This window comes from Canis lupus, chromosome 6 (assembly GCF_003254725.2).
Source record: "Canis lupus dingo isolate Sandy chromosome 6, ASM325472v2, whole genome shotgun sequence".
NCBI classification, from domain to species: Eukaryota; Metazoa; Chordata; class Mammalia; order Carnivora; family Canidae; genus Canis; species Canis lupus.
The window spans coordinates 42,813,725-42,840,738 of NC_064248.1; the positions used below are offsets into that span (position 1 = coordinate 42,813,725).

At 34.8% G+C, this 27,014-nt stretch overlaps 1 protein-coding gene across 4 annotated transcripts in view; it reads right to left on the reverse strand.

Annotated features, from left to right (window-relative positions):
- Positions 1-27,014, reverse strand: part of STXBP3 (syntaxin binding protein 3) — a 56,131-nt gene that overhangs the window by 25,240 nt on the left and 3,877 nt on the right. For 3 of the 4 annotated variants that reach the window (XR_007411349.1, XM_025417414.3, XM_025417412.3), the window contains exons 2-9: positions 21,797-21,846; positions 21,111-21,192; positions 17,342-17,418; positions 14,584-14,662; positions 13,197-13,297; positions 8,482-8,636; positions 5,523-5,613; positions 2,715-2,839 (exon numbers count right to left, since the gene is read on the reverse strand). Coding sequence is in view for 3 of the 4 variants with exons in the window: in XM_025417414.3 (XP_025273199.1) it covers positions 2,715-2,839; positions 5,523-5,613; positions 8,482-8,636; positions 13,197-13,297; positions 14,584-14,662; positions 17,342-17,418; positions 21,111-21,192; positions 21,797-21,846 (760 nt within the window). In the remaining variant the exon portion in view is untranslated. The remainder of the gene's footprint in view (positions 1-2,714; positions 2,840-5,522; positions 5,614-8,481; positions 8,637-13,196; positions 13,298-14,583; positions 14,663-17,341; positions 17,419-21,110; positions 21,193-21,796; positions 21,847-27,014) is intronic. The other variant, XM_049111603.1, reaches the window with a different exon arrangement.

The following is a 27,014-nucleotide window of genomic DNA, read 5'->3' on the forward strand; positions in this document are numbered from 1 at the left end:
TGTAATTTCTCCCTTCTCTTTTTTATGCAGATAGCCTCCTTCCATCTGTGGAGCTAGGGAGATTCAATCACCCTTGCAACTGTCAGTTTCCTGAGCCAAGATTAGGAAGGGCAGCTTTGAACTTTCCCAGCCCTAAACTGCAGACAATAAATGTAGATTTCTACTGTATGAGTGCACTCACTTCCAGAATTCCCCAAATTATAGGCCCCCCTATAAAACCATTTACCTATGTGGTCTTAATTGCAGATATCCAAAGGTAGAGTGACTGTGCTCACTCAGAATACACTAAGAACGGAAGCCGCCCATTTGCAATTTAAAATGCCACTTTGTACTCATATAATATCTTTAACCTTTGATTTATAAACAAAGATTACGGCAGGCAGTAAGCCTAACAATAATAAAAGAAGATGACAACCCTATTTTAAGAGTACATTTAAAGAGATCACCAAAAATCAATCAATCACCAAAATAAAAAGTAGAATATGGATACTGAGAATTTTCTGCTTTGTATTGGTTCCATTAACAATTGTAATGGACTACAAAACATAAGTAGTTCAAGCTTCCATCTTAGTCTTATCTCTGGACTTTCCTGATTCATAATAGAGTATTGCTGGCTTTTTTTTTTTTTTTTTTTTTAAGCCTCTTCTTTACTCTTAAAAAATTAAACCTGGCTTTCTTTGCCATCAAACCTAGGGAGAGAAATTTTTTTTTTTAAAGTAGGCACTACACCCATCACAGAGCCAAATGAGGGGTTGAAGGGAGATGACGGATGGATGGATGGAAGGGGAGGGGCAAAAAGACAGGGAGAGAGAATCTTAAGCAGGCTCCATACCCACCCAGCTCAAAGCCTGACATGGGGCTTGATCTGACCTGAGCTGAAATCAAGAGTTGGGATGCTTTAGACAACTAAGCCACAGGTGCCTTGTGAGAGATAAATATTGTAAATACTAGGTTATTTACATGGGGCAGCCCGGGTGGGTCAGTGGTTTAGTTCTGCCTTCAGCCCAGGGCCTGATCCTGGAGACCCCGGATCGAGTCCCACATTGGGCTCCCTGCATGGAGTCTGCTTCTCCCTCTGCCTGTGTCTCTGCCTCTCTCTCTTGTCTCTCATGAATAAAAATAAATAAAATCTTTAAAAAAAAAAATCTGACATGTATGTTTATAGTCTGAAACCAAGTCCTTTAATTCCTCTTTTTCCTTTTTAAAAATTTAATTCTTAGGGGATCCCAGGGTGGCTCAGCGGTTTGGCGCCTGCCTTTGGCTTAGGTTGCGATCCTGGAGTCCCGGGATCGAGTCCCGTGTCAGGCTTCTGGCATGGAGCCTGCTTCTCCCTCTGCCTGTGTCTCTGCCTCTCTCTCTCTTCTCTCTCTCTTTCTCTCTGTGTCTATCATAAATAAATAAATAAATCCTAAAAAATAAATAAATAAATAGATAGATAAATAAATAAATAAAAATTTAATTCTTTTTTAAATCTCTTGGGCAATGAAGGTTTAGAGACTAAACGACGAGAGATAAACAGTATCTCTTCTGAAAACTCTGAATAGGGATCCCTGGGTGGCGCAGCGGTTTGGCGCCTGCCTTTGGCCCAGGGCGCGATCCTGGAGACCCGGGATCGAATCCCACGTCGGGCTCCCGGTGCATGGAGCCTGCTTCTCCCTCTGCCTGTGTCTCTGCCTCTCTCTCTCTCTCTGTGACTATCATAAATAAATAAAAAAAAATTAAAAAAAAAAAAAAAAAACAGTGAAAACTCTGAATAAACTGTTTAAAACTACTTTTATATTAGAAAAATAGCAATACTGATTCCTATATATCACCAGACAGTAATATAAATTACACAGAGAAAAATTTAGGAGCCAGGATTTGACCAGAATACAAATAAACACACAACAAAAAACACATAAATTACAATACACACAATAGAAAATAGATCTTTTCATCTATTAGAATTACTAGATTAATTTAAATATAAAATTTCAGAAAACTAACTCATTTTCCTTTTTCTACTATGCTTAAGCAGTAAATCATAGCTGAAAAATGCCAATTTGGACTTAGAGATTATGATATTAACATGTAATATATACATGTATGTACATCTATATATGCTCAAAATGATTCACAATAATACAATAAAATAGTTCCTTGATAGAAAAGTTATTTCACTTTTCATTTAGCTTTCTGTTTGGCATTACTTTTAAACTACATATGCTTATATTAGAGATAAGTCAATAGGTATCAAATTAGTAACACTATGCCCATTCTTAGTAGTTATCCTATTCAGTTTTCCAGTCTCCTAATCTTCTTAAATACATTATATTGACAAGACATACACACAGACACTTTTGCATGTGTGAGTCAGAATAATTATAGCCTAACAAGTTTGAATATGGTTTCCACTTCAACAAATATAGTAGTGAGCCTGGTATTTACTCTTAACATAAGCAAAAAGTCCAAATTCTACCTGTTTAAATGTACCTTTGTTGTACACATTAATTAAGGAAGTAACTATACCAAAAAAGCTTTTTCAAAGCAAATTATCCATTAACTTACAAGGTCAAGATATTTTTAACAAGTTATGATTATAGCGGTAAGAGAATGGTTAGGTTTCTGAATATCAAAGTTACAGGGGCTTTAGATTTCTGGTGCCTACATGAATGCTCATATCCTATATATTCTGTTTGTATATGCCCTTTATATGCCCTTCAAGTTATACTTGCTTGTATGTATCATTCTCAATTGGCAGTAGATCATATGCCATTGCCTGAAAGGTCAGTTCATGCAGGACAGTGGACACAGGATCAAAGCCACGATCAATTATTATGAGCTGGGAATGAGTTTTACCCTGGAATAACAAGATAAAATTATCTTCAGAAATTTGAATTTCTTTGTGTGAACACCTTGTTAATATCTCAGAAAACAAAAGCAGACTTCTCCTAAGTTCTGTCTCATTCTTAAGAACATGAAGTTCTATTAAAATAGAAATTCAGAGTGGCACAACAAAGAGAAAAACAAGACTATAAAACTGAAAGCTTTCATAATTAGATTAAGGGGTTATATTCAATATTACAATATTGTGAAAATTCATTGTAAAAAAGTAACATCTGCCTTGCACTAAAATCCATTTTCTGAGGAATTCAGCTCCATAGACCCTAAAACTGATATAAATTATGAATAGTATTTACTAAAGCTCTAAGCACAAGTGCTAAGCAAAAAATATATAATTTAATTCTTATAGCAACCATGTGGGGCAGGTATTATTATTTCCATTTGACAAGGGCATTAAAGCTTAAAATTTGTAACCTGCCCAAATCACATAGCTAGTCAGTGGCAGAACAGATATTCCATCCCAGGTCAGTTTCACTCCATGCCTGTGCTCTTAACTGTTATGCTATTTAAAAAGATTATACTCATGCCAGCTAGGATGGCAAATCAAAACGAAAGCCGTGTTATTAATTCACAAATAGCACTAATCATGAAACAGTGAATAACAGTGGCGGGAAAAGTATTGTTAATATCAGTATTTTCCATACTTCGTTTTAGAAATTAATAAATTTTTTGAATTATTAAAGCAGTAAGAAATAACTACAAATCCATGCACGTGATGAATCACCAAATTCTGCCCCTGAAACTAACACTATATGTTAACTTGACTTTAAATAAAACCTTCAAAGAAAAAAATAAGTAACTACAACTCATTAGACAGATGTTTCCTATTTATTTACATATATGAGACATAGTTAAATTACATGAAATAGACCTTTAAAAATTTTTAATTAACCATTTTCATTTAAACCTTGAGACAGGGACAACCCTCTTGGATCCCCTCCTACTTTGGGAGCTTTGTACTACCACTTTACTATCTCACTCAAAAACTCTTGCTTTGCTGTAAAATAAACCTTGAGACAAATACATGGTTAAGAGCATGGCCTCTGGAATCACAGAGATCCAGGTTGGAGTCCAATTTTGACCACTATTTTGCTATAAGACTTTAGACAAACTGTTTAACTTGTTAGTATCTCAGTATTTTCATTTGTAAAACAAAATACAACCAGAACCTCTGCTGTTCTGTAGAACCGATGACTGTAAAGATTTAATGTAATAACACCATAAGACATTTAGTGCCTAGCACTTAGCCTTCAATTCATGTAAGTTTTAAGTCCTCAAAAACACAAATAGAAAAAGTGCAATGTAAGTTGATATTAAGGATTGGGGTTATGATATGTGGAAGGAAGTATCATTTGACCTAAAGAGTCAGGAAACGCTTCGGAAAGGAGGTGACACTTCATTATGCCCTTAAATGAAGGAAAATTATCCAGCATTTGAAGGATGTATAATTTCCCAGGCAGAAAAATGGAAAGGACAAGTTTGTTTATTGCGGATTCTTTTTTTTTTCATTGAAATTATGAAGGACAAAAGGGTATTTACTAACATACTGATTGTATGTCTCTTCTCTCATTCAACATACATTTATTATTACTATGCTACCCACTGAGCCACTATCCTCCTAACTACAACCAGAACAGCTTTCACCAGACCTCTAGTAACTTTTAAAGTTCTAGACTAACACTACATCTAAGCTTACACCCTCCCATTTCAGTGCAGCTGTTTGTGAACTTCCCTTTTTCATTATGCCTCTGCCAAAGAATCAGGTTATTAAAGCAAAAAGTCCCTCTTCTATAATGTACTGATTCTTTAAGCTCAAGAGCCCCTTCCACTGGGATGCCTTCCAAGATTCCAAATAGAAAAAGATTCAAGCCCTGCTTTCGTTCCCTTTACATTCTATGTATTATTCTTTTCATTTCACATACTAAAAAACACTTTATCAGTGGTTTCCTCTCTCATCTCCTCTTAGTTCTAAATTATCAACAGTTTCTTCCGTTCACTTCATATGGCTCCCTAGCCTCTGGCCCCACCTCCTTCAGTCTACTCACTTCATTCTCCAACCCAAGCCTAAATGCTGGTATTCTCCAGGTCTCAACCTTAGTCTCCGATTACTTTATACTATTTTCATAAGATAATAATAGCTGCCATTTATTAAACTCCTATATGTGCCAGACACGTTAATTTGCCTCATCTTCATACTAATCAACCAAGCTAATATGTTTACCTCATCCATTTTATAAATGAAAAAACTCAAGTAGATAATTTGTACAAAGTCACAGAGCTAGCAATAACTAGAATATACTGTTTACTCAGTAGCAAGCATTGTTATAAAAACCCTCTCTCTACTTTATAAAATAGGTATTCTTATTATCCCCATTTGTAGATAAAAAAACTCAGGCACAGAAAAGTTATATAAGTTGCCCAAATGGACATATCTATAAATTAAATGGCAGAGCCCAGATTTGGACATAGTGCTTACTTCAAACATGTATCTTCCCCACAAAAACCACACTATTAAGGTTTCAGCTACCATCTATGTTAATGATTCCCCAATAAGTAGTGGAAAATGAACAATAGCTTTTTTGCTTTATGAAGAAATAACAGACTTTGTGCATAATCGCTATTTGCCTTTTATACATTACCTTTATTTGGCTCTTTTCATCAATTTTGTAGTAGTTTTCAAGTTTTTTTTCAACAAGCTGGGCAAGCTTACTGGCATTATCTAGAGGTTTACTAAAAGTGGAAAAAATGTTCAAACAATTATCTTTCTTTCAAAACATATGTTATAATATCTAAAGCTGAATTCTAAAATTAAACCATGCTAGTTTATTAAAAGTTTATCAACAGAAAAATTCAGATAATAACAAATATAATATTATACTAATTTGTCTGGATTTTACAAATGTAAACCTTTTATGTGCTTCAATTTTCTTAATGTAAAGAAAATAATACATATAAGTAAAATTGCAGTTCCTTTTATTTCCTTCCCAATTCCTAGGCTTCTCCACTACTCTATCTAACCAAGATCATGAATTTGGTGTGCAGTCTTCCTGTCAATGCTGTTATATATAGTTACTATTTTATATATGTTTTATATATGTTTGAGATCTATGTTGACACATATATACCAAATTTATCATTTTAGTTCTAAATAGTATTCGATCATATGATTCTACTGGATTCTATGTATTCATTCCCTTAAGAATAGACATTTAAGTCAGTATGTTTGCCTAAAAGTATAACTGCCAAGTCACAAAGTATATTATTTTTACTTTTCTAGATATTAGCATATTGCTCTCCAAATAAGTTGACCAATTATCCTTCCCACTAGCAGTGTGCGATATCCCAACATGTTCTCTAACAGCTGATCATCTTTCCAATATAATCTTTTGCATAAAATCTTGTATATCACTCTCTTCTAAAATGATAAAATCATAGTCTAACTTAAAACTTCATGATCAGTGACATGTTATTATGGTACTTTTGAGTCTACAAGAAAAATGCTGGAAAAGGCTCCTCAACTAGCATACCAACCTCAAAAACAGAGGATCTCATTGTGAGGACTTTGGAGAGTTAAATAAAGCAGCAACTATAAAGAATAATTTATTACCCATTTTGCTTTAAAATATTTCAAGGTATCCCTGGGTGGCGCAGGGGTTTGGCACCTGCCTTTGGCCCAGGGTGTGATCCTGGAGACCCGGGATCGAGTCCCACGTCGGGCTCCCTGCATGGAGCCTGCTTCTCCCTCTGCCTGTGTCTCTGCCTCTCTCTCTCTCTTTCTGTGTGTGTGTGACTATCATAAATAAATAAAAATTTAAAAATAAATAAATAAATAAAATAAAATATTTCAAAAGGAAGTAATTTTATGTTAGAATTACACTGTAACAGTCCAGAAGATATAAAGGAATACTTTGAGGGATCCCTGGGTGGCGCAGCGGTTTGGTGCCTGCCTTTGGCCCAGGGCGCGATCCTGGAGACCCGGGATCGAATCCCACATCGGGCTCCCGGTGCATGGAGCCTGCTTCTCCCTCTGCCTGTGTCTCTGCCTCTCTCTCTCTCTTGCATGGAGCCTGCTTCTCCCTCTGCCTGTGTCTCTGCCTCTCTCTCTCTGTGTGTGACTATCATAAATAAATAAAAATTTAAAAAAAAGGAATGCTTTGAGAAAATACATGTAGAACTTTAAAAGCCTAAATTATTCTTTAACTATTTTAAGAACTCAAAACAGGTCCATAGGTGAGCTTTTTAAATTATTAATTGGTTATATTTACTCATTTCCCTCAACAGAGCTAATACCAAGAGCAGAAACTTGAACACTGAACTCTACCAGAAGATAAACCACTTAGCTCTGTTCTCCTGAAGTTGAAATGTAATTAGTACATTACCTATAAGAAAAAGAATGTTTTCAAGACCTGATGTATGTATGAGTAGAGCTTATTAGGTAACATCTGAATTAATGGGATTTGCTATACTTTTCTAAGTAATTAATAGATTTTTTAAGTGGTTGAGAGTAATATAGCTTAAGGTATCACATGAATTTGAAATTAAACAGTTGGGCCAACAAACTTGACCAATGCCAATGTTTAAATTAAAGAAACTTCTAAAAGAGAAGTGAGTGATAATACTTATAGGAAGTACCACAGTATATTTATACTACTACCATTTTACTAGTGCCATGCACTATTCTGAAAGCTTTACAGAGTTCTAACAACAACTTTATAAGATGGGTATTATTATCATTCCCATTTCATAGATAAGGAAACTGAAGGCATAAGGGTCACACAGCTAGTAATTAGCAGGGATTAAAATCCAAGTTGTCTGGTTACATACAACAACATAAATGACTCTCAGAACATAATGTGGAATAAACAAGCCAGAAACAAAAAATATTATATAATTTCATTTTACCAAGTTCAACATCAGGCAAAACTAAAAATGTGTTAGAAGTCAGGATAGCAGTCACCTCTGGGGAGGAGAGATGGTGTGATGATCAAGGGGGATCATGAGCAGAACCTCTGAGATGCCATCTACATTCTATTTCTTGACCTTGGTGGGGTTAGAGGATATGTTCACTTTGGAATGATTTACCAAGCCATACATATGTAATTAATATACTTCACAGTAAATTTTATTTTTAAAAAGAAGCAAATAAATAAAAGTACATAGTATCAAAGTCAAACTTTATCTTTTTAAAAAACCCCAATAATCTATTTAAAATGGCCACTGGAATTAGACACTATGAACACTTCAACACTAAAACCACTATTCAGATAATATAGCAATTCAAATTTGGTGAAAATGTAATAAAACATTAACTTTAAGACTGTATTCTCTATATCACAACAAAGACCCTTCCTCTAAGCATTTCTTAAACTCATGAAAAAGTGCTTGCAAATCACACCAAATTTAAGCTCTGAAATTTAGTAATAAAGGCTGTTAGTTGCTCTGAAATTTCAACCTTAAACTATATCTTCTATATGTACAGCATAATTCTACATGGAAAATAAACTGCAAACCAATGAACACAAGCACAGAGACATTACTTACCTTTACACTAGAGATCAAATAGAAATCGTAATATACAGACACTACTGAGTATCTTACCTTTTATATCTTACTCCAGGATTTTCGTCCAGGGTAGCACACACTGTTACTATCTGCTCAGCCATTGCTTCCATAATGGCATCTTTTCCATTTGCATTACTAGGGTCTGGACTGTAACAGTAATAGAATGCATCTGGTACATCAAGAGTATAAACCTAAGTTAGGCCGAAAAAAAGGTCACACTGTCAATTTGCTGACTTAATTTAAAAAAAAATAAAAATAAAAAACACAGCTATTATTTGGGACATTAAAAAAATTACTTGCACTAACCACGCTGTTTCCTGAGGCCACTGTGTCTTTACCTCATTCAAGTCTCATTTTCTCTCTGTCCTCTTGATTTCATCCCTATTTCTTTTCTCATTCTCCTTTCCTGTTTAGTCTACCTCTCTCCGTCTTTACCTTAATCAAGTCTCATTTTCTCTCTGTCCTCTTGATTTCATCCCTATTTCTTTTCTCATTCTCCTTTCCTGCTTAGTCTACCTCTCTCCTTCAATTCTTGTTTCATATACAGATTGTACTGTTTGTTTTTCACTACCTGTGCAACAGATGAACAAATCTGAGGTAGTCAAACTAAAAAATCTAATACCTGGCACAAATACAACAAAGCCAAAATTGGTCTATATATTTGACCTACATTAAGCAACTTAATCCATTAGAGAATAACCCAGAAATTTTCCATAGTTGAGATGTTTCTTCAATTCCTCCGGTAGTCTTCATTTCCTTAAAATAGAAACATATTTCCCAAAAACACCTATTGTGTCAGACCTAGTAATTGGTCTAATCATAGATACACTGAAATCTCAAAGACACATTTATTCAACTAACAAAAGCATTTACTTATGTACAAAGAACTGGATTAGAGATTTACTATTATTGTGTTATTTGAAGAGTACAAAAGAAGCAGCTCTCTAACTGGGGTTGGGAGTTCTCCATTAAACCAATTTTTATTTTTTAAAAAATAATGATAGTAATCCCTCTTAGCCTAGGATAACGTATTGAGTGTAAAAGTAGGTATATAACAATTATCATAGGTTAACTACTAAACTATGAATAAGCTTCCTCGTGAAAGTTTCCTTTCACTGTAGGGCATTCATTTCTTTGAACGTAACACATAACCAAGAGCAGCAGCCCAAAGAGGGATGGAGATTTAGCCATAGCTAATCCACTTATGTCTGTGTTGCTCAAAGTGTTGGCTGTTGTATTAAGTGCCAAAAAAGCACTTCTCATAGTACATTATCACACAACAGTAGCTAATATTATCTGTTCAAAAATACTTACTGCCCTGGGACAACTGGGTGGGTCAATCAGTTAAGAGTCTGACTCTTGATTTAGCTCAGGTCATGAACTCAGGGTTGTGGGATCAATCCCTGAGTTGGGCTCTGCACTGGGCTCTGCACCTCCTTCAGATTCTCTCTCCCTCTCCCACCCCCAACCTCTGCTCTTTCTCTCTCTTTCTATAAATAAAAAAAATAATAATAATAAATTAAAATAAAATAAAATATATAATAAAATAAAATAAATAAAATAAAATAAAATAAAATAAAATAAAATAAAATAAAATAAATAAAGCTTACAGTCCTTCCCTAAAGGGCCTCTCACTCACTGAAGTTAGCGTTAGCTATCATCAATGGGAATGAGTAGAAGTGACCCATTCTACTTCCCCACAAAAGCTTTAAAGCCATTGGTGGGGGTGGGGGGGTGGGTAAGTGGAAGGAGCCATTGTGTGGCTCTACCATTTCTCTTTTACCTCTGCTACGTCCCAGACAAGGGCTGCTCCTTGAGCTTAAGACCTGGAATGAAGAGAATACAGAGCACAGCCCCAGGCAAACCACAATGGACAAAAACACAAATGAGAAACAAACTTGGTTATTGTAATATACTGAGATTTAGGAAGTTGTTACCACAGTTTAAATTAATCTAAACTGATAGTCCAATAAACCAAAGAGAATTTCAGAGCTGGTTTTCATTCTACACTCCCATTTCTTCCATTTCCTTCCTCCCCTTCTCCACTTTTCATGTCCACTATTACATGTTCCTTTAGACTATTATTACCAAATACTTTCTTCAACGTCATGATCCATAATCAGCTCCTTAAAGACTCTCCCCACCCCTACCACTTCCATCTACTTTTCTTACTAAACTATAGCTGGCTTAGCTCTATTTCTATCTAGACATCATCTAGCACCCTCTCTACTAAACTCCACCAGACTCTGTACTACCTAAGGTCCACCATCATCAGTTTCCCATACATTCTTGAATGTCTGACATCTAATTGCTTTAATGTATATGTGACAGCAGTAATTATCTTAAACTCTCTGAGAGATTTCTTTAATCTCTTTGACTCAAATTCAGGAGTGAATCAACCTCCTTCCTCTCTGTGCAACCTCTAAATGTGCTGAATGTCCAACTTTTCTTTGGAGCACTATCATAACTGATTTTAATAATCTCTCCCCAATGGTCTCCTGACTTCTACTTTTCCTTAAAAACATTAGGACCAGTCCCATGGTCTTCTGCATCAGTGCATTTTCTGCCATTATTCTTGGTGGGACCTGGAGCCTCTTACAACAGTCCCAACCTACCTATAGAGACAGATCTATCTAACATATCTTCAGCCTTTATAATGCACACTTCTGCTGCTCCCCTCTACTTTTCTGCTTCTGTATCTCTGCATTCAGGCTATTCTCACTTTCCTCTTCTTTCTCTCTTTATTACTACCTTATGAAATTCTATCCATTCTTCAAATATTTTCCCATTCTCCCAGTACAAATTAATCTCTTTTCCTTGCCTCCCCCAAAACCATTCTTCCCGTCCTTTTCAGTAACCACACCAATTCTCTGGGGGAAGCAGCCACATATCTACATATGCATAGCTAAAAGACTACATTTTTTTCCTCATACATTTATGTATACCCATGTGACTAAATTTTAGCCAACAAGATATAAAGGAAATCTATATACTTTCTTCTTTCTCTCCTTCATCCTGCTTCCCCAAATGAGGATGAAATTATTCTATAGTTACCTTGGATCATGAGGGTCATCCCTAGAATAGGCCCTTGACAACTTTGTAGAGTCAGCATACCTGCCATACATAACCCATTTCCTGACTTCTTTTATATTAGTAAGAAATAAATTTCCATTTTGTTTAAGCTATTGCAAGTAAATTTTTCTGTTCTATGCAATTAAATCTAATCCTAATTGATATCATTTTGAAAATGTTTAATTGTTTGGACTTCTTTTACAGCATTCAGGTACATGTAGGGCATATATCATACTCAGCACAACAAATCACTTTGCATCTAGCAGACAGCATCCACTGCACATGATCTTGCATAACTCAAACAGCTTAGTTGTATTTATTATCTTCACTCACAAATGAACAAAAGTTCAAAGTACTTTCACTATAATTCCTCCATAGCAGTTAAGTTTACTACATAAACCTTGTTAAGATATCAAGGAAATAAAGGCAAAAACTTCATAGGGGAAAAACAAAGCAGATAGACAGGACCTTAAGTAATCACAACATTTTGCAAAGACCAGTAAGATGATTCTCATGAGAGTCCTCTATATAGACAAAGACAAGTTATTTCCATCACCAATCAAATTGGTCAGATAGCTACACAAATCTCTCTTTCAAAAAGAGCAACTGCAGAATTTTAATGAATTCTGAGACTAAAACTATATTTACCATCTGTACAGCAGATGCTCTGGATATGCTTGTAATATTTCTCACACTACTGTTTATATCCCACGTCATTTAGGAAGCCCATTTCATCCTACACTAAACTTACATATCATATTAAAAGAAATAGGTCTTAAGGTAACCTTTGGAAACAATCTAATGTTAAATGGTTATCTTAAAATTTTACAGTTTGGATTTAATTTTTTTTTTGCCCCAAACTGCAACAGCTTAAAAGAAAAATCTCTTTTCTAGAGCCTTTCCATCTCTTAAAATACTGACCTTATGGTTCCAAACAACAGTGAATTATTCTAATTCTATGAAATGTTAGAATCCAAACATAGACAACAGAGCACAACAAAGCTGAGCAATGCACTCGCTGTGTGATTTGGGGCAGTTACTTAACTTCTCTGATTTTGCCATTTTTAAAATGAAGATGGGATTACTGTCTATTAATAGAACTATTATGAGGATTACATGAATATATTTACGGAAAACATTTAGCAAAGTGTCTGGCATAGAGAGTACTATATAGGTGTTTCCTATCACTTTTATTATTATTAATTGGAGGCTAATAACTATTCCAAAGTCAAAATGAATTTTAAAAATTCAAAATTTTTTATGTTAAAATAATCTAATAATGTTCTATAAAAAATTTATTGAAGAACATTTGTTTTGTTATTACAAATGGTCACAGAAGCTGAAAGTATTTCTTTGGAGTCATCTAACATAGACTGTGCTCAGAATCTTTGGATTTCATAATCTGGTAGTGCTGTAAAACTTGACATATACAGGACTTAGTGGCAGCCGTAAAATTTAAACTCCACTTTCATGATGTTCTATTTCAATTTATGCTCTTCTCCTTTCCTTCATCATGAGAAATGTCTACTTGTGAATTGTTCAAGATTCACTAAATACACAGTATATAAAACATCTTTAGGATATACCTTATTAACAAGTAAGTTCATAAAAGGTCATAAAGTCAAATTTTAAAATCCATTGTGAGCTAAAATTAAAAAAAAAAAAAAAAGAAGAAGTACCTGAGATTCAAGTGGAATGAAGGAAATATTTATTTCTTTACATCTTCTTATTGATTTGGAGCAAGAAGCCTTAATTTTGTTAAAGAGACTATCAGGGCAAACTGAGATGGAAAAAGAAAAATTAGAGTATTAACTCCATCTAAATTTTTATTCTTTTGAATTAATCATTTCAACATTCAAGATTTTTTCTACATAGAATTCATGACTTTTACAAAGTAATTTACTATGAGTACAGAGATAATATGTAAATATTCTTCACTTTACAGAGCAAATATATTCTAGCGAAGAGGACTGTAACAGAAATTCCATTTTCCCAATTCATAGGAACCATATCTAAGATTATTTCCTTAGAGAGCTGCTTATAGCAAACTAAAATTGGCAGGAAGTAAAATCAGATCCAAATCCGGGACTTAATAAACTTTTATAAGACTTTCAGAACTTCTTAGGAATTTATACTAGTTCTCTAAATTTTAATACTAAGTGCAACCACACCAAAACTAACCAAAGTATTAGTTTTCCCTTCTATGTATTACAAGAACTTCTCTGAAGATGGGAAATCCTGAGACTGATAAATTCCAGATCTTAGAGCCTGTTCCACCTCAACCTCACCTTTAATCTAGGTTGGAACATCAATCATTGGGTCCTAGTGTCATTTAACATGATGTTCTTTAGTCTCAAGATTCCTTAAGATGCTTCACACTCATTAACTTTTATCAATTCCATAAACATGAATTTCTGTATAGTAAGGCTATTTAAAGGATTAAAAAGTTATGGCATGGTATTTAAAATGCAAAGTACTACAGGTATGAGATAAATAATAACTTACAGGAAAAATATACTAGTTAAAATGATGAATCTCTAATAGCACAGACCAAGACTGCACTTAGATGAATGGCATTTTTATTTTGCAGTATAATTATGTAAGGTATAACATAAAGCAGAAGTATGTGTTTGTGGACTTCTCCGTGATTTAGTTTAGCTGCTTTCTATTTGAACATACGGTTCAGTAAGAGAAATGTGATAGATTCTCTCCATTAATATTTGCCAAACAGATGGCAATTTCTTCAGTACTCTCCCAAAGGGTCTTATTTTTGATTATATGATCAAATCCTCAATTAAAACTTTGATTTAAAAAAAATTCCTGTCAGCAGCATAAAATTTGATGGATAGCCCTCACCACCAACCCCCCACCATTGTATACCAGCAAAAATGACTAGTTCGGAATTTAATTTTCTATCACCTTAATGCAAATTAGGATAGATTATGATACCTTTAGATTCTTTTTAACCAATTAGAACAAGCAATAAAAAATCATAATATCATAACAGTATTGTAAGAAATACTCAATAAGATTTAAACAATGAAGCAATACTACAAAGCTACTTACAGTCAGTGAAGTATATATACGCTGCTTTGTATTTGTTCTCGGACTTACTTGCAAAATCGCGTAAAAAACAGTCTACAGACTTAAAGAAGGTTAGCTGTTAATACACATTTAACCAAATACTAATTTAAATATGCTATAAATATCTAAGATTATTCTTTTTTGATAAATAAAATAAAACCTTAACAGTTTACTTTATAAATTGATTTTTTTAAAATGCTATGTTGTCTAGACAGTAATAGCTAAAGACCTAAGAAGCAGTAAGGTAATATGTATGAACAGAGTATTGTTTCAGCAATGAGAAGATCCAGGAATGATTCAGTGACTGGGAAGCTAAAGACCCACAGAAGACCCTGTTAGAAGGTAACAAATCAAGGAACTGAGAAGCCAACGAACATACTGGAAATGTTATCAACCTGGATAATGAAGCCATTGAGACTAGAAGAGGTGCTAAAGAGAGGAACAGTCAGCTAGGAGTAAAGTTATCAAGGGATAATGAAAGACCCAGAGGCTGGGAAATGACTTCAAGGAGGAGGAACAGCAGGTAATACAATCTAGTAGTTGTTTGTTTGTTTACTTATTATGCTAATAGTTTTAAAGATACAATGATCTGGAAGCAAAAATGAAAAACAGAAGAACATAGATTTTAATGATTTCTCCTCCATCTGTTCCTTTTTGTACTTCTGGAACTCCTAGAATCGCATGTTAGATCACATGGATCTATCTAGCAAGTCTCCATTACTTTGGTTTTTTGCTTTGAGATACTCCATTTTTATCTTCTAGGCTATTAATTCAAATTTTGATGGTGATTATCCTTTTCTGCAATTAACTGAGAGAAATCACAGTTTTGAGCTTCAAGAAATTTTTTATGTGCTATACTAGACTCTCCTTATGTGTATTATTTTTCTGTTTAGGTCGTCATCCTTCTCTCCAAGTAGCTACATTTTGTAAGATGTATATTTTCTTCATTCTTACTGAAAACTTCCTCTCTGGCAGCTTGATCCACTTAGATATGTCAACGCTTTCCTTTGTCAACTCATTGGAGGTTTGTTGTTGAGGATCCTAAAAACAGGCAGTTTCACAAAAGGAGGAAGGCAAAAAGATTTCCCCTCCTGAGGGCTATAGGTATATAAATAAACAAACCACAGGGCTTCTCTTTTTCACTAGCGGACCTTTCCCCTGGGGTTCAGAAATCTCTTACAGCCAAACTCTTTCAGAAATCTGTCATTTTACGACCTCTGGCTGGGAACACTCTGACACTGGTCTACAGATGCTCACCCAGCCACTGAGGAAGGAAGTCTCTCACTAGGTTTCTCCACTGGTGTTGCATGAGCCTAAGCCCACACTGATACTCACAGAGTTGTAGAACCCAATAGGTAATTGACTCAGGACAGAAAGAGAAGCTAGAGTTGGTTGTAGCAAAAAAAAAGGAGTCTCATTCGGGTACCTTTTTCTCTGACTCCTTTGCTGCTTTATTGAACACACAATTTTGTATCCTGCTCCTGTTACTTAACATTAAAAATAACAATTACCTAAATCATTAAAATTTCCTAGAAATCTCATTTTCAATGGCCACATAGACTTTTACATCATTATCTGTTAATGCTAAGAATTAGCATTAGGATACAAAATATCATTAAAACCCACCAGCAGCCAGGGGCGCCTGGGTGGCTCAGTGGGTTAAGTGTCTGACTCTTGGTTTTGGGACAGGTCATGATCTCACGGTCCTGAGATCAAGCCACGTTATCAGACTCTTTGCTCAGCACAGTATCTGCTCGGGTTTCTCTCTTTTTCTGCCTCTCCCTCTGCCCTTCCTTCCCATTCTCTTTTTAAAATAAAACACACACACACACACACACACACACACACACACACACACACACCAGCAGCCAATATACAGAGCCTGAACAGTGAATAATTGGGTTTTTTTCCCCTGCTGTCTGCTAGAATCAGAAGAAAAGAAACTGGAATCTTCAACTTTAACATTCTGAGTGGGAATATGTCAAAGTATGAATTGGAAAATTCATTCTAGGGACGCCTGGGTAGCTCAGTGGTTAATGTCAGCCTTTGGCTCAGGGCGTGATCCTGGAGTCCCGGGAACGAGTCCCACATCGGGCTCCCTGTGTGGAGCCTGCTTCTCCCTCTGCCTGTGTCTCTGCCTCTCTCTCTCTCTCTGTGTCTCTCATGAATAAATAAATAAAATCTTAAAAAAAAATTCATTCTCAAATATTGTACAGAATAAAGGAATCTGGTATTTACTTCACTCTAAAAGTTTGGCTTTAAGTATGAGCCCAATCACAGATCATAAACTAAGATATACCTTTGACATAAAAAATGTATTTATATATACACTTACATGCATACATACATGTGTATATACATATACATAAATGTATGCTATAGAGAAGTCACTAAGATAAAGAATTAATCCAAGACTAGTTCTTTTATGTACATTGCTGTCCTCCAAAAAAAATATGGTTGCACAGGAAAGCACTGAGTTAACAAATTACTCAAAGAAACTCTACCATTTTATACAATTAAATTCTTTTTCATATATGGGAGAAGGGGAAGAATTCTTTCACTTATATATTCTTATTGACAAGAGTACAAATGAAACAATTTCTAACACAGAAAAACTTTCCTAAGCAAACTAGGTTGTAGCACTAATTTTCTAATTAAGAATGTATATTTGAATTTTCTATGAGAAAATGATGTCAATGGTGAATGAAAAACATATTTTTTAAAGATTCAAAATACTCACCTTTGATGTTGGAGAGATAAAATAAAGAGCTTTCATCTGTCTGACAGGTTCTCGATTCTTATAAATATTCTCCACAACTAATTAAAAAAAAGTCATTTTATATAACCAAGTATTTATACACTTGAAACAATTTTAAAATAAGCTTTACTTCTTATTTATAATAATAGGGAAACACATTTACATAACTAGGTTTAATATTTCTTTGTCTCCATTTGATATTTCAAAAAATCCCCAAAATGTAGGGACACCTAAGTGGCTCAGTCAGTTAAGCGAACAACTCTGGATTTGGGCTCAGGTCACGATCTCAGGGTCCTGAGATCAAGCCCCCCACTGTGCTCCATGCTCAGCATGGAGTTTGCTTGTCCCTTCCCTCCCCCTCTGCCACTTGTGCACTCTCTCTCTCTCCCTCTCTAAAATAAATAAAATCTTGGGCAGCCCGGGTGGCTCAGCAATTTAGCACTGCCTTCAGCCCAGGGTGTTATCTTGGGAGACCCAGGATGGAGTCCCACGTCAGGCTCCCTGCATGGAGCCTGCTTCTCCCTCTGCGTTGTGTCTCTGCCTCTCTCTCTCTCTCTCTCTGTGCGTCTCTCATGAATAAATAAAATCTTTTAAATAACTAAATACTTAAAAAAAAAAAAAAAGCCTCCCAAAAATGTATCTTCCCTAGAATTCAACTCTGGACTAAGTGTGGATCATGAGAAGAAAAAGATAAAGCAGCTATTTCACAGTTAGGACTACAAGCATAAGCGAGCAACATGCCATAAAGCAAGAAATGCTACTTGTGAGATTCAAACATACATCAGTATTTTTAAGAAAACCTGAGCATTGGGAAGATTAACTAAAAACTTTTATAATGTTTATTTTGATATTTATATTGGACTTCTTTGGTAAATAGGATGATTTATCTTCCATTCCTTCATTTATACTAGTAAAGTATAGGTTTATCATAGCTTCTACTTAGGATATCAGATAAGGTTTCCAAGGAGATACTTAATTTTATTTTTATCCCCATTCCCAACAATTGTAATTCCACTTTTTTAAAAGATTTATTTATTTGAGAGAAAGAAAGCACAGCAGGGGGAGAGGCAGGCAGAGGGAGAAAGAGAAACAGCCTCCTAACTGAGCAGGAAGCCCGACACAAAGCTCCATCCTAGGACCCTGGAATCTTGACCTGAGCAGAAGGCAGATGCTTAAATGACAGCCACTCAGATGCCCCTGTAATTTCACCCTTAAAAGATTAAGGTTAGGGGCTCCTGGGTGGCTTAGTCAGTTAAGCAACTGACTCTTGGCTTCAGCTCAGGTGGTGATCTCAGGATTGTGAGACCACCCTGTGACAGGCTTCCATGCTAAGTCGGCTTCAGATTCTCTCTCCCTTTTCCTCTACCCCTCCCCCTCATGCTCTCTCTCTCAAATAAATAAATCCTTAAAAAAAGATTAAGGTTGAGACACCTGGGTGGCTCACTAGTTGAGCGTCTGCCTTCAGTGTGATCCCAGAGTCCCTAGATCGAGTCCCATGTCGGGCACCCTGTGTGGAGCCTGCTTCTCTGCCTCTCTCTGTGTGTCTATATGAATAAATAAAATCTTTTTAAAAAAATTTAAGGTAAAATCTGTAAACTTATTTTACTGCTTAATACTCAAAATCAAGTGCCTTACAGTCATCTTATGCTATATATCCTATTATGCTTGGTGAGTAATGTATATGTTAAAATGTGAAAACACTGTGATATGATTTAGAATACAAACTTTGAAAATATTCTTAAAAAAAAAAAGAAAATATTCTTAAACGTCTGGTTATTAATAGCAGAAAATGTCACTTCTTCAATTTCCTGAAAGATGGGTATCTAATAGATTTTTTAAAAAGATTTTTATGAGTATTCCTGTAATAGTAACAAAGGATTCATTTAATTCCCAGTCTTTTTTTTTTTTTTTTTTAATTTATTTGACACAGAGAGAGAAAGAGAACACAAGCAAGGGAAACAGCAGAGGGAGAGGGAGCAGGCTCCCCACAGACCAGGGAGCCCAACGTGGGGCTCAATCCCAGGACCCTGGGATCATGACCTGAGCTGAAGGCTTGATACGTAACCAACTGAACCACCCAGGTGCCCTTGCCCCTGTCTATTTTTTACTATTTAACTTTATTCTTCACTAAAGTAGTATCATACATGCATATTTTTCTCATTTATTTTTTAAAACTTCGAAAATACTACTGAATAGTTTCACAAATGACCTGAATGACCACAGAAGGTATGACCACCAAAACTGCAATGCTGAGTTTAATTGAGGGATTCTTAATTAAAGAATCAAGAGCACATGTGGGACTCAAAATGACTGTGACAAGTTCAAGTTGGTAGATATGATTATGATTAAACCAAGTAAACCAAGGTGACAGCAGAGGATATAAAGAAACAATATACTCCATGATAAACAGTCCTTATGAAATGCTTCTCAAAAAAAAAGCTTTCTTTCTAAATAAATTTAGAAAACTGAGTACTACACTTGAACCCAGGAGATCCACATACATGTTGGCATACAAAAAAAAAACAAAAAAACTCTGGAAGTCCTAAAGAAACCTCTTTAGCTTTGTCTAATGTTACTTCCCAAACTTACATGGCAGCAGAATCTTTTCTGTAGATTCACAGAATTTTCATACACATTAGCAAACGGTTCTCATTCTACTGCAAATCAGAATGACCTCTGGAAACTTAAAAAACTTCATGGCTTAATTGGTATTACATTTGTACAACAGTTGAAAAATCAAGGTTTTAATCTTCTGATTTCTATTGGAGAGCTTTTTCCACGGAAAGGCCATAAAGACAAACTGAATATATAATCAATAATAAGAGATTATATACTAAAGATTTTATATATAAATATCAAAATAAACATTATAAAAAATTTTAGTTAATCCTCCCCTTGTACACAATGCTCAGGTTTTCTTAAAAATACTGGTGTATGTTTGAATCTCACAAGTAGCAGTGACAGAGGGTACACATTCTACATTAGGTTACAAAATATAAAAGAAATAATTATTTTCGACTTTGAGTCTCAGTTTCCTAGTTACCAGTGAGGGTATTTTAAAAATCTCTGAAGGGTTGTCGTGAAGATCAAATTTAAATAAATGAGTGAACGGATGAGGAATTTAAGGATGATGATAGGATTATAAATATTGTAAAATATGGGTATTATTCCTAAAACGTAACAGCAATTAATCTCATTAACACGATCCTGCCTAATGGAAGGTAACTTTTGGCAGCATAATTTTTTTCATAATGCCATTCTAAAGCTGACTTAAACTTATAATTAACTGCCTCATTTCCAGGTAATAAAGAGAAACTTAAAAAGTCAATATTATACACTTGTAAATATGTATAAAAGTTGATTTATAACATAAATCTTTCTATCCATTTAAAAGCAATACATGAAAACCACCAACATTAATAAAAACACTGAGGTATACCCAGTATGTCGACATACAAAACCTTTATCAAATATGTAAAATTTAAAATTTTAAATGACAAATTCAACAAGGCAACTAACTTATACTCTTGGTCAGAGGCTATGAATTATAATCTCAGCTGAAGAAAACTTCCAGGAGTTATTCTGAAGATTTACAGAGAAAAGAATGTCCAACATAATTATTATGGCTAGAGTTATAAAAATAATAAAACACAACCCCCTCAGAAACACAATGACTAAAATTTATTAATACTTCAAACTTTCCCAGTCACAGTAAAAAAAAGTTTTCATGATGAGTATTGGTAACACTTACCAGTTATACCCTCTGCTAGAAGATCTGTCATTTTGCAACATGATGCCAAAAGCTTAGTGGTAAATTCATCTAAAAGCATTATCTTAAAATTAACATAAATTAAGAAATAGTGTAAGTACTTGATTGTCAAGAATTCACAAGACAGAATACATTAAATCTATTCAAATATAAACCTTTTATAATGTAAAATGAAAATATCAGGACAGTAGGCAAATGATCTCAACTCACCTTTTCACTTGTAGGACCTGGAGATTTATTTTCTCAATATACATACATATAATATATATAAGTAAGCAAATAAAACATTTCCATTTTGAATCAGAGAACTTATTCATTTTTTAAAAGAACTTGTTCATTTTAAATGTATCTTGTGTTTAACATCAAATTTTCTTAAAATTATAAAATTCTATTTCTGGAATAACAAATGTTCCAGGTACTGTTCTAATCATTTGCCATGGATTAATTAATTTAATCTTTACAACCACACTATGAGGTAATACTATTCCTATTATAGAAAAAAAAAAAACAAAACAGAGAGGTCAAGTAATTTACCCAAGAAGCCACAGCTATCAAGTGATGAAGTTGGGATTTGAATGCAATCAGTATACTTCCAGACTCTACATTCTTATACAAGTATAATAATAATACATTGTCCTCAATTAAAGGGCAAAATATGCAAATTCTACCTTCCATTCGCCTTCTTTCTTGCAGTCATCAAACACTGTTGCTTTTATCTCTGCAAAAAAAAAAAAATTATTCACAAATCTTAATGAACAAATATAATAACTACTCAAAAGATCAAAAACATTGGGAAAGTATCCAATTTGAAAATCTGCTAACTTACATAAAAAGTATATATACCTGTTAAACTCAAAGTAAAAATCCAGTTATCTTTAATACCTAACATTTATTGATTTTGAGAGACAGAAAACACATGCATATCTAATTGGGGGAAGAGCAGAGGGAGAATCTCAAGCAGATTCCCTCCCCTGACCCTCAACCCTGAAGGAGGAGCCCAACTGGGGGCTGGATCCCATGACCCTGGGATCATGACCTGAGCTGAAATCAAGAGTGGGATGCTCAACTGACCACCCATACAACCCCTACCTATCTTTAAACTGTAGTATGTTTTTAAACTTTTGAGAATAAAAGTATTATAAAAAACTAATATATTTAAGTATATAAACATATCTGGAAAATATTTCTGAAACTATTATCTGATTTGCTTTTTCCTATTTTACTTAAATCCCAAGTAAACAAGAAAAAAAAAAACTCATAGGAAAATCCCTAAATAGCCTATTGCTAAATTATATCTGATAATCAAAACTAGGTAAATACTTTTCTTTCTGGTTTACTGCATTACCATTTTCATCAATTTATATTTAGTATTAGATAAAAAAAGTTCAGTCTTGACTTATAATCAATAAATATAAACATGTTCCTTGCAATGATTTTCAAAATTCATCTATTTTTAAATTAGTTCACTGATTTACAAAAACTTTTTTCTTATGTATTAAATAATGTACATAGGCAATTCACACAAATACCTGTTGTTCTAATTTATAAAAAGACAATTCCCAGGGCACCTGAGTGGCTCAGTGGTTGAGCACCTGCCTTTGGCTCTGGTCATGGTCCTGGGGTCCTGGAATCGAGTCACACATCAAGCTCCCTGCGGGAAGCCTGCTTCTCCCTCTGCCTATGTCTCTGCCTCTCTGTCTCTCATGAATAAATATTTTTTAAAAATAAAAATTAAAAAATAAATAAAATGACAATCCCCCACATTTAATGTTTCATTAATTTTCAATTTTGAAAACTAATATGTAGTATATAATAGATAAAAATATAATTTAAATATAAATTATAGTAACTTCTAATTTCATTAATTCCTGGTAATGAGTGTTTACAGAATTCATTTAAACTCACCTACTTAATTTATATTTAAGTTAATGCTTGTAGAAATATACCATCAATTTTTAGCATCATATTAAAAAATGACATGGTAAAAAAAAAGACATGTTCAAGCAGAGGGTATATTTAATAAGGATTACCAATATTCATAGAAGTATGATCTGGAAGGTTTTATTGTATTTGGGAAGGATTGAAAGTGTTAAGAAATACTAGTTAAGATGCTTATATATGTTTGCTAGGGAGATTATAATGTTAAATGAGAATTATGGCAAAAGCCTAGAGAGTTTATTACTAATTTAAGCCTAAAGCACTGGTTTCTTCTACGTTAAAGGCAGAGATGAAGGATTTCTCAGGCAGAGTTTATTTTTTTTAATATATTTTTTTTTAAAGATCTTATTTATTTATTCATGAGAGACACAGAGAAAGAGAGAGAGAGAGGGACAGAGACACAGGCAGAGGGAGAAGCAGGCTCCATGCAGGGAGCCTGATGTGGGACTCGACCCAGGGTCTTCAGGATCACGCCCTGGGCTGCAGGTGGCGCTAAACCGCTGCGCCACCGGGGCTGCCCTCAGGCAGAGTTTAGATACTACTATACTACTTCTCTTTCTAAGCTTGCTTTATTTTTATATAGCTCAACTGGTAGGATTTCACCAGAGGGAAATTGAGCCGTGGCCCAAAGATGAAAAAGTACAATTTTTATGGAAGAGGGAACGATTCCTTCTAAGTATAGGGTATTTGTTGCAAGGAATAGGTGACGAAGACTAAAACGTAGGTTGGAGCTAAATAGTTTAGGCATTAGGTGGTGGGGAACCATTAAAAAGCATTTTTTTTCCCTCTCTCAATATAATGAGTATTGCATTTGTTCCTTCCCTGGTCTCCTAGGTTTACCTTATAAAGACTTTATTTATTTATTCATGAGAGATGCAGAGAGAGAGAGAGAGAGAGAGGGGCAGAGACACAGACAGAGGGAGAAGCAGGCTCCATGCAGAGAGCCCGATGCAGAACTCGATCCCGGGACCCCCAGGAGTTTCCATTTTTGCCACTATAACATGGCAATGAAGATCTTTATACATATGTCTTTTTTTAAGACTTTGAGAGTGTTTGTGTGTGTAAGAGAAGGGCAAGGGCAGAGGGACAAGCAGACTCCCCACTGAGCACAGAGCTCATTGAGAGGCTCAATCCCAAAACCCCAATATCATGACCAGAGCTACAGTCAGATGCTTAACCAACTGAGCCACCCATCCTATCCATGGGCCCCTATCTTTATGTATCATTCTTTTTATTTCTGAAACACAGGTTCCCATAAATGAGACGGCTGGCACCAAAAGTTATGTCTTTTATTTTACTGTATGTCACATGCTTTTTTTTCTCTTCCAAATGCTTTCTCAAAAAGTTTTTAACCATTCACATTCCTACCAGCAAGCTTCCCAATTATAGCATGGTATCAATCTGATGGGTCAAAGAAAAAGAACTGGTCTTAATTCACATTTCCACTAAAAAAACAATCAATTCAATGTCCTAATCTGCAAATCATGTTCACATCCTTTATTTATTATTCTGTTGAGTCATTATTTTCTCCTTATCAATTTGCAGATACTCTCGGTATATTAACCCTTTCTCTCCTATGCATGGTCAATGTTTTCTGTGAATATAATTTAGCTGGTGTCTTCTACCATATAGGAATTTACAATTTTTATTTATCAAATCTTTTTCTTTTAAAATTCTTTTTTTTAATGTTTTTTAAATTTATTTATTAATGAAAGACACACAGAGAGAGAGAGAAACAGGCAGAGACACAGGCAGAGGGCGAAGCAGGCTCCATGCAGGGAGCCTGACGTGGGACTGGATCCGGGGATCCAACCCCAGGCTGAAGGTGGCGCTAAACCGCTAAGCAACCGGGGCTGCCCAAGTCTTTTTCTTTTAAATGAGATTTGAGTTTCGGGTTTTTTTAAAAAGTCTAACTCATGCTATCTTATATTTTCTCCACGTTTTGTTGTTTTACTTTTTCTACTTTAGATCTTTAATACACTTATGGAATTCAAATTATCTTGCCAAGTTGGACTAAGATCATGCCTAAGTAAATAAACAAGGAGCAGAGAATCATGCTAAACAAATTTCAGAGCAAAGTGCCTAAAGACACAGATGATTTGTAAAATGTCAGTAAATGGGACATCTGGGTGGCTCAACGGTTAAGCGTCTGCCTTTGGCTCAGGCCGTGATCCTGGGGGTCCCGGGATCGAGTTCTGTATCAGGCTCTCTGCATGGAGCCTGCTTCTCCCTCTGTCTGTGTCTCTGCCTCTCGCTCTCTCTCTCTCTCCTCTGCATCTCTCATGAATAAATATTTAAATCTTTACATCTTTAAAAAAATAAAATAAAATGTAATTAAACAATGAAAACCTAGTATTAAATATTTATAACTTAACAAAAGAGAAAACTTTTAGGAATGCAAATGGAAATAAAGAAAATATACAAAATGAAGATCTAAAAAAATGGAAACATGAATTCAAACTGAAAAAATCTTGAAAAACATGTAGTCTAAACTCCTCATTCTTTAGGCTGGGAAAGCGAAGTATAATCTGGAGTAGACACCAAATCTTCCAACGATTAGTCCAATGAGAAGAAATAATAAACCAGTCTTTAAAAGTAATGCAAATGACAAGGTGTTTGAAAAATCAAAAAGTCAAAAGTCAAAAGCACATTGGTAGGCCATAAAGAAATTTACATTCTCAGAAAACTTATACATGTTACTTAATTCTTAATTAGAAACCCAACAGATTCTGCTGACCTGTGGTGGCCCAAGTTATTTAATGAATGGTTAAGAATCTTTTTTTTTTTTTTAAAGTCAGCCGCAGACCCAGCATGGAGCACAATGTGAGGCTTGAACTCATGACCCCGAGATGAAGATCAATCAAGAGCTGAGATCAAGAGTCAGATGCTTAACTGACTGAGCCCACCCAGGCAAGAATCTTTATAAAGGTAAACCCAGGAGACCAGGGAAGGAACAAATGCAATACTCATTATATTGAGAGAGGGAAAAAAAAATGCTTTTTAATGGTTCCCCATCACCTAATGCCTAAACTATTTAGCTCCAACCTACGTTTTAGTCTTCGTCACCTATTCCTTGCAACAAATACCCTATACTTAGAAGGAATCATTCCCTCTTCCATAAAAATTGTACTTTTTCATCTTTGGGCCACGGCTCAATTTCCCCGTCTGGTGAAATCCTACCACATTTCAATTGCACTTCCTTTTTGAAGTCTTCCTTGATCCAATCCCAGAGAGGAAATGATTCCTTTTTCTTCTCTTCTCCCATGAAACCGTTCTGCACTGCTAATATACCAAGTGCTACTTGTGTAACATCACCCCCCACTACACTGTAAATTCCAGGAAGTCAAGGTATATGCACCCAAATCAATCTGCAGCATAGAGTACCCAATTAATACTGGCTTAAGTAAATACAGGACTGTGCAAATATCCAAAAATTAAAAGAATAATATTTTGCTCAACAAGATAAACTTAAAATAAGCAGAATGAAAAAATACATAAAAATAATTGATTGAAACAAAAAAATATTTTACATATGCTTATATTTGCATGGAAAACTTGTAGAAGAATTTGTGAGAAACCGGAGTGGTTGTGTCTGGAGAAGGAGGCTGGGAGAATATATCAAAATTTCTTGCTACATCAAGGTATTTAAAGACACCTGAAAATGTTAATAGCAAAGATTATGAAATAGCATGGAAAATGCCACATCAGTATTAGGTTTAAAAAAAAAAAAAAAAAGGAAGCCATAGAATGACAAAAAATAAAAAATATATGTGTAGCTATATAAGGACTAAAAGGAAAACTTAAAATATGGTCTGATTACTTTTATTTGTAATTTTTCTAAATGAACTTTCTCTTAATATTTCCTATAAAATATATGCTATGAATCACAGACATCAGACAACTATTTACAGACAACAAAATAAGACTGTGTTAAGGAAAAAATGCCAC